We start from the raw sequence: 15,748 nt of genomic DNA, 5'->3' as shown, positions 1-15,748 counted from the left end.
TAGGGACATACCTACTATTCGACCCGTTTAAGGTTAAATCAGAACCGGCATGTTGATTCAAGATATATAGGAATAGAAGCTATTAATGCGTATATATTTAAATTTAGGAGACTAATTAAATCAAATATATGTTTAGGGATAAATTTTGAAATTAAATTGAAAAATGCATGATTCTCTAAAAAAAAAATGAAAATTAGAATCAATTTAATTTCCTACAAGAGTTTTATAATGTGTTTGGTTTTACTTCGATAACTAGCTCTTATAATGATGATTTTTCACGTCCAATAGTTATTGATTCAAAAGACGCGTGCCACATGGTATTGAATGAGAAACCAAGCATGCGCTTAATAATAGAATAGTGCTGGGTAAGTAAGACCAAAAATAGAAATAAATATTAAAAGAGCCAAAGAAGGAGAAGAGTAGCAAGACGGAAAATTTGATAACAAAAATAGAGAATTTAAAAAGAAATGCAAAGATAAAAATAAAAAAGAGTTAAAAGGATACTCTTGTTTTTTTGTGAACAAGTAGGCACGAGCATTAAACATGTTATACTTTAAAGAGGGAGTTGCAGTGTTGTATAGATAGTAATGGAGCTAATGCATGCATGCCTCAAAATACATATTTATACGTAAAAAATAAATGTTAAATTCCAAAGATTTACTCCAAAGGGTGAAAAAAAGCCCTCCAAATCCATCCAATACTCCAAAGGTTAATCTATATTTATATGCTTGCATAGCATATAAATACCTATTAACCAATGCAGATTACAAACGCATTATGAATTCGATCTGTGTGTTTGTGCATATATCTCTACCCTCTTTTCAATTCTTTAGTTGCTATAACACTTAGAATTGAGATCTTTGGTACGCATGACAAATAGAAAATTGGGTGTGAAAAAACTTTGAATATTACAATTTAAATAAAGCTCAACTTTATATTAATATTCAGTCCAAATTAAAACTCATAACGTTATAAATAAAGTTTGCTTGATATTAATATTTAGTTATACCTATAAGACTATAACAATAATAAAGGTGATATACTACAATTTAATTTACACATGTTTTTAGATAATTTTAATCTTAACTGATTTTGTAAACTACACTATGTGTATTTAATTTAGTTTTAACCTTTCACATATAAATTTTTTTTTCTATATATATTTGGTTAGGAAAGAGAAGTGGAGTAGGGGTGAAAGGAAAAACAGGAAAAAAATAGTGAAAAGTAAAAAATGAGATGATTTTTTAGGTTGTTATATGATAAAGAGAGTAAAAGAAAGACATATTTATACCTTTTATTCTTAATTTTTTATTTTTTTAATATATTTTACACCGTTCATTTAATTTGACTTATTTTACCTCCAAATTTTAAGAAATTTATAAGTTTTATCCTCTATTATTTATTAATAAACATAAAAGTAAAATTTGGTCGAAAAATAAAAAAATAATTATGGATAAAATTTATAAAAAATTAAAAAGTTGGGATAAAAATTGTCAAAAAACTAAATTAGAGATAAAAAAAGTATAATTATGTTACTAATAAAATGACCGAGGAAAAAATTTACAAAATTAAAAGTTGGAAATAAAATGTGCTAAATTAAAAATTTGATGATAAAATTCACCAAAATTTAGAAAATTGGGATAAAAAGTACCATTAAGTCTAAAAAAAAGAAAAAAATATATATATGTAAAAATATAACATAAATGTTCCAAATGAAGAAAAAAATGTGATATACAAATAAAGGTTAGTTTGTCTTATATATTTATACACTTTCTATTTTCCATTTTATTTTCAAATTGAAACAAAAGAATTTTGTGTGGGGTCCACTATAATTTCTTTCTTTTATTTGTCTCTTTTGAAGCTCTTAAATTGTAATGTTTTCTTTCCACTCATAATCCTTTGTTGTTCTTGTCTTTAAAATGTTGTTAATATTACTTCATAGATTTAAAATTATTAAGCTATAGGTATTCAGCAAAATATAAAAGACACTATGATAAAATATCAAATTTTACATTTTATTCAAAAAAATTATAAAAAATGCGAACAGATGGTTATGTCAGTAGTTATATTTCCACTAGTAGCAATTAATGACTTTGATTTTTTAAGGAATTAATTAATTAATAATGACTTTGATAAATTCACTAACTAAGTTCTATGTTTTTTTTCCCTCAAATGACACGGATAAAATTTGTTACCCCAACATCTTATTACAATTATTGTTCTGTATTATTTTATACTGATTAAGAAAAATTAATAAATAAAGAAAAAAAAATTAAAATTTATAAAATTAATCTTATTATTATTATTATTTTATTTTTTTAGCTTATATAATTAATATATTTAGGGATATAAGTAAAAATAATAATTAATGTTACATTAAATAATTAAAATTATAATTATTTTGGAAAAAAAATTCTTCACGATTATTATGGGACAAAGGAAGAAGTACGTTTATAATTATTTTAATGGAAAAATATTAATGGTTACATTTTTATATTTCATTAAATTTATGATATTTATATTTTTAATATACTATATTTTTTATATTATTTTAATCTAATATTATTTCATGTAATTATAGAATGATTTTAATGAAAAGAAATTTAATATGATAGTTATTAGACTTAAATATATTAAAGTCATTGAAGTTATTTTAGATTTATTAAAATTAATTCTCTCTCTTCTCACTCCATTAAGAATAATTTTGACATTAATTCTAAAGTGCATTATAGATATGGATATGTTATCTAAGTCTCTTATAGAAGTTACAAAATATTATAGTAGTAAGAAGAAGGTTATCTAAGATCCTTTAGTGTAATTTATTGTATATTGAATTTCAAGAAATTACATATGAAAGTATAATTTTGTTAACATATATAATTTTATAAAAAAAAATGTTAAATGTAAAATACATTTTTAATTGTTATAAAATGAATGAATTTTGGTTTTCATCATTTAAAAAAAAATCTTTGGATTTAATCTTTAGAAAATCTAAAATCATTGATTTTGATCCCTACTTTCATGTGAAACTCATTAATTACTGATGTGTTTACGGAAGATTAAGTGATCATCCTAAATAGCACCTCAAACTCATTCGTGTACATATTACAAAGTCAACATGTGACGTTTAATTTCAAAAGTTTTTTTTTCAAAATTTTTATTATTGATATGATTCATCTTAAATGAACGTTAGCTAGGACCGAAAATAATGCTTCAAATTTTAGAAGGATGAAAACCGCGTTTCTTTCATAGGAACCAAAATTAAAATTAGTTTATTTTATATTGAGAAAAAACATTAACTTTACTTTTTGGTAGGGTAAAAAAAACATAGGAATTAAAATCAAAACTTGCTTATTTTACTTAGACTAATAATATATTTATGTCAAAATATTAATTAAAGTTAAAATAATTCTTTTTAATAATTTTTTCTATTAAAAGATTTAAATTATAATAGAAAATTTATTTAAATATTTATGTAAAGAACTATGCATCTACAGCCTAGGATACAATTTTTTTTATACAATCATTTAATCATAATTTCTATGTATAATAAATTTGTTTATTTTTAAAATAATTAACTTAAATAATTAAAACGATAATTTATAATTAAACAATAATATTGTCGGTGTATAAACATTTAATTTTATTAATAAATAAGAATCATATAAACAATAACTAATTTTTTTTATCAAGCATGGCATGATGCCACTTCTTATGTACAACCAAACTCGTCGTCACTGTAGTAGGAGTGGGAAGTGTTTTTTTTTTTTTTCAAATGATGATACATGCAATGGCTGGGAAATATTTTTAATACGGTAGAATAGATAGAAAAATATGTACTGCCCTAACCAATTACAAACTGATACATACGTAAATTTGGTCACATATATGTATCTTTTGGGGAAGAAAAAAAAAGCTTTTCATTGTGAAGACAGGTTTATGATGAAAGTCTTATCAGTAGATGAAGAGGCCGACAGAAAGACAAATTGGAATGCACCAAGTGAGTTAAATAAAATTGGATAGCTAGCATATTATACGTTAGAAAATCATTATAAAAAAAATGTCATGTACATTGTAGCGTTGCCTTATAATCTAGTTCTTATACTTTAGCCCACATTTATTTGGCAAATCAGAATTGTTTTATGGTTCTCACTCACCTAACATGTACTGAAGCCCTGTATTAATTTAATTAGATATCTATTTTGCTCTGTGTTAGGTTTTAAATCTATTCATAACAGATTGTTTAGATACTGTGTTGGTCTGTTAGGTTTTAAATCTAGATTTGTTATGCATACATAGCTTTTGTAGGTTTTGTTCGTCTTTAATATCCCATATATTATCCCATAGGTTTCTACGGACGATTAAAGTAGAGAAATCTGCCCTACCATATATATATATATAACGATGACATTTATTTTTCTGAAGATATGCTCATGTGGATAATTAGTTAGATTCAGCGAAAAGAATTGGTCTCTTATAATTTGGTGAACCAAAATTTAAATTTCTGTTAACGGATGTGTTACATTTAGTATTTGATAGTGGCTCAAATAATTGTTCCTGAACGAAAATACTTATGAAAAAAATGTGCATGTGATGTGGGTGGACAAGAGAATGATGCAATAAACTAAAATAAACTAAAGTACCTTACATTTGTCAAACGCTAAAATATATAAATGATCTCTTCACTTATTTTTTTGTTTTAAATTAGTTATTTACAAAATCATAAAAAAATTGATTATTTAATTTTTAAAAATTTTAAAATGATCTTCTTATTTACTTGATTTCTAATAAATTAGTCATTTTAAAAAATTGATCATTTTCAATTTGAATATTTTTTATTGATTCAATGTATAAAATTTATCTCATTAAATTCATTTACATGAAAATTATGAAAATCAACTAATATTTAAAAAAAAAACATAAATAAGGTAAAAATGGATGAAAAGTTAATCTCATGATCAATCAAAAACCTAAAAATCTAATGTTATATTTTTTCTTATTATTTGTGACATTAATTTTTCACATGATTTTTGAGTATTAGTTGATTCCTATAATTTTTATATATGTGAATTTAATGAAACAAATTTCACGTATTGAATCCGTATAAAAAAAAGGTCCAAAATCATATTCAAAAATCAAAAGAATAATCAATATTTTGAAAGAACTAATTTATCACCAATTAAATAAGGACCATTTTAAAAATTAAAGGTTTAATTAAAAAAAAATAAGATAAGGGATTATTCCTATATTTTAGCCATTGAAAAAGCAAAATTTTAGTATATATAATTCTCCGTAAAACGTACAGTTAATTGAGGTTTAATTGTGAGCTTTAAGTTAATGTTTATTTAAGCGATAACAATGATAGTATTAGAATTTAACCAAGTGTGCTACTGCAGAGATATTAAGCATGCCCCGACTTCTTTGGCTTTTTCTGCTGGATGCTAATGCTAAGGGAAGTGAGTTATCAAAGGCTTTAGTTAGTTTTCTTCTGCTTTTCTTTTTGTTTGTTTTCTCTCCGGTCATAAAAAAAACTCAAAAATATATATAGGATGTGTATCAAGTGAAGATAATTCTCATTTTAAAAAAGTTATCATAACATTAAATTTAAGTCATATAATCATATATAAATAATAATGATTAACAATTATTTAGTTATCACATGCATGATTATTTACAATTAACTATCGTGTACATTTTTATTCTAATATTAACCATTCAAACTGATATATAATTATTTGTTTTTTTTAAAGGTGAAAATTAAAAAAAAATGTTATGAGATTTATAAGAACTTATGTATTATATTTAACTAACTGAATTACATCGCTTGATAATTATTTATGTTTATAGTTCTCATTTCAAAACTTTTTAAAACTAATCTACTTTTTTTAGAGTGATAATTTTCAGAATAATTCATGAGATCGATACTTTATCAAATAATGTTTGATCATTATTTAACTTTTCTAAGAATAATATGTTTATTTGTTGTTAGTTACAATAGAAAATTTTAGTAACTTCACAGACGCACAATTACCACAGAAATGTTTTATTCTTTTTTATGAAGGTGAGAAAAATTTATTTTCATTTATTCATAAATTAACATTTATACAAATCTTTTATACGTACTCAAAAAATAATTTTATTCTTTGTCAAATATGGAAAAAAAAAAGCTTACATTATTTTTCTAAATATGTTAAAATATTTCCCATGCTAAATATATCTTCCTATCGTGTGTCCCATGCATTTGGTTGGCATTTGGTATGAATATTTTTGTATCCAGGCCATGCTTAAGGAAGATACTTTTAGCATGCTTAAGGAATTTAAATCATTTATGCCAATAAGTTTGAGAAATTCAATCATTTACAACTGTTTGGAACTTCTCGGTTTGCTATCTTAATTATTGATTTTGAAAAATAAGTACTAATATTACTTTTTTATGAATATTTTTTTATAAAGTATACTAATTCTTGCTTATATAATAAATAAAAATGTATGACATCTTCTATTTTCCGTAATAAAGGGAAAGCTGTCGACAAATTAAAGGTGGTAAATGATGAACAATGGTCAAATGTTTAAAGGGAGGAGGGACGCCATAATGGTACCAATATGTACAGTGACGTAACTGAGCAACCTATGCCATCAATATTTGGCCCCCAACCATATCAAAGCAAACAAACACCAGTGTGTGACTCTAAAATTGTAACGCACTTTGCGCCATAAGGAAGATCCAATTTTCAATCACTATTAGTGATACTAAATTGACTATCTTGAATAAGATCTTTAAGTTCAAACTTTGATAAAAAAAAAAATCCAACATTATATATATATATATATATAAATAATAAACCAGTTATATACTAGTCACAACTTTTACCCAACACATCAACCTCAGGCTCCAACTTTTGGGTCCAAAGAGCCTTACCAACCGACATCAATGGTGGCATCCAATTCAGACGATTCTATAACTGTTCAATCACCTTCCCCCAATACCCAACTCTTCAGTGTGCGGAATTTTGCAGAAACAGTCCCATTAGTTACTAGTTACATCAAGTCATCAACTTTAGTTATTAGCAAGTGCGTGAATCAATAAATTGATGCAAGATTGTTTCAACATAATTAGTCGCCTTAAGTTCGATGTAATATGTTAAATATTCACAAGGAAAATTGTATCGTCGGTAAAAGATACTAGTACTTGTGTTTCGTACCAAAGAAATATAGTCTTGCACGCTTTCTTTTCAAAAGTATTTACCAGTCCCACGTAAGTGCTCCACAAAAAGAAAATCAGACAGAAACTTAAAAACAAGTTTAAGCTAGAGACTTGTACAGTACTGTTAAATATTATCTTTTTAAGTAAAATTTGCTCGTTGAGCAATATGATATGTGACTAGATAATTAAATTTGCTTTATGTGAAAGATGAGATCTGAGCTGTAAGATTTAGGCTGTATCACAACTAGTGCATGCAAGAATGGATTGTAAGAAATGTGGACCATGTATACATTGGGAAAAAGAATGAATTCCATAATAAACTAATTGAGTAATTTGGTGGTTTGCTTGTGTCCATTTGAATGTGAGTGCTCATATATATAAGCTATTGGAGTTGACTTGTAATAGTGAAATTTGAACGTGAATCCTTTCTTTCCCGTGACAACAATAACTTTATACCCCATTTCTAGGCTCGTTGTTTCAATATAATTGAACATTTTCTTTTGATTGAGTCTTAATCAATGTTCAAGTAAAACTGTTGGATTCTGTGAAGTTCTAAACATTTTAAGAGCGTGTCATCCGAATGAATCAGACATGTATAGTTTGTTAGCTTGTATGGATGTTGTATTTGTTCTCCTCAACACATTGCTGAGGACAACATTCTTCAAGCAGCCACATTTTCTGAGTGTAGCTCTAATAACAATTGAAGATGTATCCAGAACACAATTTGAGCTACTACTGCAAGAATAAGCTTGGAACATGATATGTTCTAAAATGATGTGCCTAGTAGCCAGTAGGCTAGTACTATAAAAAGTAAAAACCTCCAAAACTGCATTGAAGGTTAGTTTAGAGCAGATAGTCATGTAGCTTGTGGGCTTGTGCATATATGCTTGTCATGATAAGCCCTTTCTACATTTAAATAGTTCACACCAATCTTGACTTGGGTATTGATCCATAGGCCCAATAAAGTCTGGATACAAATTCTGGAAATGAAGATGTAGGAAAAGAACCATCAAACAGGGGAAAACAACATTTGACTGCATTTGCATCATTTGCATTTTGTATTCCATAGATAACTCTCACACCTTATTTTAGGTTCTTTGACATACAACTTCAAAACATTTTATTGTAGCGAATACAATCTTCTAAATCATGTCCTTTTAAGATAATAGATTTTACCTTAAGTGACAGTTACTTGTACTTATCTCATTTTGCTCTAACCAATTATGTTCCTTAAGTGGGCTACAAGGCAACTTCGATATACACTAAGTGTGCTACGTGAAATAAAAATTTTATAGGAGAAAATTGTCAAACAAACACATGTTTAAATTATTTTTGGATAAAAAAATATTTTCAAACATTTTTAATAATTAAACAAACATATTTTTATATGGAAATAATATTCTTGGGACTAAAAAATATATCCGTGAAATGAATGTCCGGTAGAGAAATAGTAATTTATTTGCATAAGATACTAGATTTAAATTCCATTATTATCTCTGGAGCCAAAATATATTAATTATATTAATTTTTCACAACAATTTATATACACTTAGTCTTCTCTTTATCACATTATTACACTTTTTTTTTTAATATTTTTTCTGTCGTCTTTTTCAAAATATATATGTAGGATACAAAAATGTAAAAAGGACAACATATTTAGGAAATCGAATTTACATACTAATAATTTATGTTTTGTAATTCAAATAATTTTACTAAATTATTTTTATTAATTTATATACATTTTTTCTCCTTATTGTTTTTATTGCACCATTCATTTTAACACATATTTTTCTTTATTTTCTTTCTCTCTCTCTCTCTCTTCTATTTTATATTTTCGTTTAAAAAATGAAGTAGAAATATTGTGGAGAATGAAGGAAAGAAATAAAGCATAAATGCAATAGTTTATATAATGTGATTAAGAAAAAGATATAAACATTTTTGTATTATGCATGTGTAGAAATATAAAAAAAACTTTTTTTTAAGTTTTGATATACATTTGTTCAAACTAATTGTTTTAATTTTTTTTAATCAACTTTCTTCAGATAAAAAACTATTATATCAAAGAATCTCATGGCACCTTTATCTTGTTCTACACCTTTCCTCACCGAAAAAAAGAAGGTTCTTTTCATAATGGGTGCAACTGAGAGAGGCAAAACCAAGTTATCCATTAACTTGGACACTCAATTTCCTTCTGAAATCATTAACTCTGACAAAATTCAAATCTATAAGGGCCTTGACATTATCACCAACAAGGTACCAGAGTCAGAATGTCGTGGTATTTCCCATCATCTGATAGGCATTATTAACGATCCTGACTATGATTTCACTGTTGATGACTTTTGCAAACATGTCCTCAATGCTCTCGATCTCATCTTTGAAAATGGACACCTACCTATTATCGTGGGAGGCTCAAACACTTATCTTGCAACATTGCTTGAGGATCTCAACATGACTTTTCATTCCAAATATGATTGTTGCTTCATTTGGGTTGATGTATCTTTAACTGTGTTGTTTTAGTATTTAGATAAAAGAGTGGACAAAATGGTTGATGCGGGAGTTGTGGATGAGATTCAAGAAAACTTTGTGCCTGGAGCAAATTACTCTCGTGGGGTTAGAAGAGCCATCAGGGTTCCTGAGCTAGGAGAGTATTTCCTGGTTGAGAAGGAAATTAGTGATAAGGCTGAAAAAGAGAAGATGCTACAACATGCTATTGCTAGAACCAAAGAGAACACTTGTAAATTGGTTGAGATGCAACTCTTGAAGATCCATAGGATTAACTATGAGCTTGGATGGGGAATGACCAAAATTGATTCCACAGTAGTGTTTGAGGCTATCTTAAAAGGAGTTGACTATAAGAACTTGTATCATGAAATTATATTCAAACCAAGCATGGAGATAGTGAAAAGATTCCTGCAGGAGACAACTCGAATGTGGGGAAAGACACCATGCCAATATGACGAACAAGTGACAATTTATACTTAAAACATTGTTGAACTGTGCTTAGGACCAACTTGTTGCTGTTAATAATAAATAATATGAGGAAAAATATGGAAGCAAAATTAGATGTCAGTGAAAGATGACTTCTATTACAAATAAAACAAGTTGTGTTAACTTGAACTTCATGATTGTTATTTTGCTTCATTGGCTTGACAGTGCATTCTTGGAATTGTCACGCAGTTGTTTTATTTCCAATAGCAATAGGTGTTTATGAAAGTTATCTAATATTTGGAATTTTTGCATGTCATTCTCATTATTGTAAAAATAGTAAAGCAATAGAAAATGCATCCAATTGAAGCGGCAAAAGAATATTGTGCTTTGAGCTTTTTTTTTTACTGTTATATCATATATGGTCTTTAAAAAAGGATTTTAGGGCACAATATATCCTTTTAAAATGGCCAGACATAGGTTTAAAAAAAAGCATTTTTCTGTAGAAATGGATTTCTTCAAGCATTTATTTTCTCGTCTCAAAGGCAGGCTTCTATTGTTTGTACTTTTGACATGTCCTGCTTGTGAATTATTTTTGTTCATGCCTTCTTCTTCCTCTTCCACTTTTATAATAAAACAACTTAAATATAATTCCTTAGGTGTGGTTTTCCTATCAAAATTGGAGTTTCACCTTAGTAATGCATAATCTTTTAATGCATACTTTTATTATGCGAATTCCCTAAGAGTGTGTTTGGATGAGGAAATTTAAAATTCTAGAGAATTTTAAATTTTGAGAATTTCAAATTCTTCAATTTAAATTCCTTCATTTCTAAAATTTTGTGTTTGGATAAGAAATTAGATTTCTTCATTTTTAAAATTTTGTGTTTGGATGATGAAATTAAATTTCTTCATTTTCAAAATTTTGTGTTTGGATAAGAAAATTGAATTTCTTTATTTTTAAAATTTCTTATTTTGATAAAATAATCAAATGCATTCTCTTTTAAAATTTTATATTTTAATAAAACAATTTTTAATAAAATAATTATTTTTTTCATTAATAAATTCTATGTACTATTTGTCGAGTGTGATATTCCAATAAATATATACTATTTTAATCTATTTCAATTAAAAATATATAATTTAACTATTTAAATTATTATTTCATTTACGACACACTACACCACTCACAACATAAACAATATTTAGTATCATTTCACCTTAGAATGTTATTTAGAAGTCTATAGATGAAACTTATTTTTTTGCCAAAGTCATTGGTCAGTAATGCAATTACACCAAAAAAACTTAGACGGAAATAAAATCTAGTCACAAAATAAGTCCAACTTCCAAAATAATTTTGAATTTTCTAATTGCATTTGCTTCAACACAGGAATTCCTTCACATATTTTCTGCAAAAGAAGACATAATGTTAAGTGTCACTAAATAAATCATATTTATTAAAACATAATTTGTTATATAAAATGAAAGATATAAATGTAAAACATAATTATACAACATCAACATACTTGTCATGATATCAAACGTACCAGTAATTTGACATCAAGGCATAAAAGATAAGATGTAATCCTCTTTCTCATCCAATGGAAGAGCTTTTATAATCGCAAACTTAATGGGATTTTCTGTCAACCAATCAATTGCTCTATGTCTAAGTGCACCATTAAAATTAGGTATATTATCTAGCTCACTCACCACTTCATGTACCACTTCTTAAGCTTCTTTTATCTCCATCTTTTTTTTGTTCTCCATCTTCTTCTTAGTCACTTCAACAAATTCTTTCAATGACTCGGCTACTTCTTTCATTGAGGAAATCATCCCTTCTTTCTCTCCACTCTTACTTGGGCGAATGTTTTTTCTCGTGGCAGAACTTGATCCCTCTAAGTCAAAACTCACACTATGAATTGCTTCCTCTTCATTTGTTTCTTTGCTCATGATATCATCTGCATCTAATGCATTTTCTGCTCCGAGTCCAGTAGCTCTATCCTTTGCACATAGGTCAACAATATCATCCCAATTAGGAATAACTTTGAATCGAAATCGTTTGGCCTCTTCATGTGACTTGAAAAAAATAGAAACATGTTAATAACAACACAAATAATAACTACTATTGAATAAAATTAAAAGATAATTGGCTACCTTAACATATTCATTCCATGCAATTTCATTTTCAACGGTAATCATGTACTTTGTGCTATCCCAGTCAAATCCACTTTGACTAAGAATGTCACTCACAATTCCATACCATGTTCTCCAAAGCTTAAAACGATTCTTAACATTATCTGCCATGAGGTGAACTCCAAAACGCTTGGACAAAATTTGAGCTGCAGTACTGTATGCTACTGCTTTCCAATTTCCATCACCTTTATTGCCCAAATTTCTTTGATCTCTAAGCACATCAGCTAGCACACGTTCCATTTCCAAGTTCCATGCGAAGTAACTTCTTGTGTCCTCACTAGACATCTTTCTTTTTCCACCTGACTTGTTCTTCACATTGCTTGATTCCATTTCTCTAGACAAAAAAAATAATCTCACATATATAATTACATATATATAAAGGTGAGACATGCCAAATTAGCATTCTACGAAAGTATAAAATTAACTACACATAGAAAGAAAACAAAATCCAAAGTATTATGAAATACAAAAATCCAAAGTATCACACATACATGAGTATAGAGTCAATTACACATAAGAAACAAAATCCAAATCCACTAAAAACATCTCTCTAATCAAAGTTTCTTCTTATTTGATAGGTGGCAAACATATTCATTGCTAAAGTATCACGGAATCTTGTCCATTCCTCAGTTGCTTGGATAGTTGTGACTTCATCTCCAATATTATTTGTGACTCTTTCCATTTGTTGATTGATTAACTCATTATCAACAATAGATAAAAGTTCCAAGTCTTTGGCTTCCAAAATTGGATCACTATGTTGTTCATCTCTTATGAAATTATGTAGCATGAAACAAGCATTAATAATTCTTATTTGTGTTTTTATATCAAAAAAAGAAGGAGTTCTTAATATACTCCATCTTTTCTTCAATACCCCAAATGACCTTTCAATAACATTCCTTGCACTTGCATGACGAAGATTAAATAACTCCTTGTAGTTTTGAGGAGTGTTTCCGATCCACTCATTAAGATGATATCTAGTCCCTCGATAAGGTGCTAAAAATCCAGGGCCATTTGTATACCCCGCATCCACAAGAAAATATTTACCTACAATGGTTAAAAAAATATTATATATAAAAATATGCATATTTCTTCTATATGTTAAATAAAGTTTCATCATTTCATGATATTACCATTTGGTATATGGAGACAATTTTGACGACGCAAAGCATCTCGCAATACTCGAGAATCTCCTGCTGACCCTTCCCACCCGGGCAACACATATATAAACCTTAAATCTGAACCACAAACTCCTAAAACATTTGTAGAGATATCACCCTTTCTATTACGATATCTAGGTCTATCTTCTGCAGAAACTGTTACTGGAATATGTATCCCATCAAGTGCTCCAATCGAATTCTAAAAACATTCCAAAATAAAAAATAAGTCACAATCACTTAAAGTACCTTATAATTACTAACAAATGAAAAACTTACCTTAAACCATCTCCATTTGTTTTCCACCGAGCCCTCTAGATTATACTCATAGAACTTCAAATATTCTTTGCTTACTTTCATTATAGCTCGCAGGACATTCTTGAATTGCCTACTAATTGTTTCCATGGATCTACAATAACTAAAGTGCACAACTCTATACTTTAGGTTGTGAGCAAGGATATGCAAAAACATCGCCACAGCTTCATCTATAGGAACATTTTTTGTTTTTACCAATTGCCCTTTCTCTTGTAAAATTCTACAAAGCTTAAAAAATGTCTTTTTACTGACCCTTAATTGTTCAATGCAATCAGTTTCTGTTCCCCTGTATAGACTATTGAGGAAACTATGCCTTTCTAATTCCAAATTTCGGGCAGGTTCCTTAACAAAATACTTGTCATGATACCAAGTCAGTGCACCCAAAAGCATAGTGACAACACTAACAATAATGAAAAATATTTGTTCAAGTTCTTCTTCCTCCTCTTCATCTCTTCTACGTTTTCTTGAAGTAGCCGAAGCATTAACTATACTACTTTCCATTTCTTGACTATCCACACTATATAACTAAAAGAAAAATAATATAATAACAAAGGATTAATTAAGAAGCTGATGCATATGCTTATCAAGAATAATGATAAAAATTCAATTGAACAATCAATAGAAATTCAAATACATCATTAACATCTCTTATCAAACATGTGTCATACTCAAGAAAAAAAAAAGACAAAGCAAGATGTGAAGGCAGAAAAGGACCACGTATATGCACTTTCTTCCTTCGTATGTAGTCCTCTCTTTTTTATGTTTATATATTGAAACACTAATCAATGCTAGGATATATCCATCTTAATTATACCGTTTAACTTGGTAGCACCAGTGTACTCTTTATCCTAGCTAAGAAGCCATGTATTAACAATTTAACATCTGGTTCAGGTTTAAGGCTCTACTATAAGACCCAGGACCAATATATCAATTACATAAAAATAAATTTTGCTTTCAAAATCATACATATAATAAAAAGAAATAAATTAAAGGAGTATAAAATAATTTAAAATTCAGTCCTACTGACGTGTGCTCAAAAAATTATAAAGAATTAATAAATAGAAAACATGTATTTAAAATTACTACTATAATGAAAATACATCATTACAATAAATAGAGTTGCAGATGTAGGGTGTCCTAGCTATAATATATATTGTTTCAGACATAAGTAATTTTTTACGCTCATATCATGTTGGTTTATTCATACATGCTTTAAGTAACTCCATATGGCTGGAAAAGCTGAGATCAATGAACTAATGTTCACAGTTGCAGAGATGTATGAATACGAGGAGGGGCAGTATATTTATTTACATACATGCATATATACTAGTGGAAACTTATGCTAAATATCTGAAACTTTACTCATTAAAAATACTATAACTAATGTTTTGTTTGACGACCAAAAAACTCTGAAAAAGAATCTAGCTACGTAATATATGAAGAATCCTGAAACTTTGCTTGATCAATTTTTTATGGAGGCACATGGCAGGGTTGTTGTCGGCTTGAGAATGGATAAAAGCATATCTGACAAGGATTCGGGAGCTCTTGTAGAAGGTTTTGATTTTTGTTTGCCTGAGGTTTTGATTCATGGGAGGTTCTTCTGAGTTTGAGACTTTGGATAGATAATATTGATCTTTACTCAATCCTTTCAAGGTCAGTTAATTAAGTCATTCATGTAATTAATTATTTCAATTTGTTTACTGTTATATCATTGCTATGTATTAAATATAAGGATTCATCACATCCAACAATAATTGATTCTTTTATTGGATTATTGAGCTAACCCAGTTGGCATTTCTGGTAGAATATTGGTTTATTCATTTTCTGTAAACAGGAAATGCAAGTTGGGTTATTTAAGTTCTACATTATTCTTTTCTTTAAGGAGAAGATTGGATTTTATTTTTTTTACTTCTGATTTAGTGTTTCTGGACTGGATCTGATTATATTCATTTTTTTCTTT

At 27.9% G+C, this 15,748-nt stretch overlaps 2 protein-coding genes and 1 pseudogene across 2 annotated transcripts; 1 reads left to right on the top strand and 2 right to left on the bottom strand.

The window, feature by feature from the left end:
• The first annotated feature begins 9,259 nt into the window (after positions 1-9,259).
• Positions 9,260-10,186, top strand: LOC100806906 (adenylate isopentenyltransferase 5, chloroplastic-like; annotated as a pseudogene).
• Positions 10,187-11,854: 1,668 nt separating this feature from the next.
• On the bottom strand, positions 11,855-12,649 carry LOC102659822 (uncharacterized). The gene is made up of 2 exons (XM_014779526.3): positions 12,281-12,649; positions 11,855-12,202 (listed from the first exon to the last, which is right to left on the bottom strand). Exons 1-2 carry the CDS (start codon positions 12,647-12,649, stop codon positions 11,855-11,857), a joined length of 717 nt encoding a protein of 238 aa, XP_014635012.1.
• A 172-nt stretch (positions 12,650-12,821) lies between these two features.
• Positions 12,822-13,944, bottom strand: LOC100806372 (uncharacterized). The gene is made up of 4 exons (XM_041017733.1): positions 13,753-13,944; positions 13,450-13,675; positions 13,319-13,363; positions 12,822-12,991 (listed from the first exon to the last, which is right to left on the bottom strand). The coding sequence occupies exons 1-4, from the start codon at positions 13,942-13,944 to the stop codon at positions 12,870-12,872; spliced, it is 585 nt and encodes a 194-aa protein (XP_040873667.1). The 3' UTR covers positions 12,822-12,869.
• Positions 13,945-15,748: the final 1,804 nt, after the last annotated feature.

The sequence above is a fragment of the Glycine max genome, chromosome 8, assembly GCF_000004515.6.
Source record: "Glycine max cultivar Williams 82 chromosome 8, Glycine_max_v4.0, whole genome shotgun sequence".
Taxonomy (NCBI): domain Eukaryota; kingdom Viridiplantae; phylum Streptophyta; class Magnoliopsida; order Fabales; family Fabaceae; genus Glycine; species Glycine max.
Note: the sequence above shows the minus strand (reverse complement) of the source record. Positions and strands in the feature narration are given on the sequence as shown.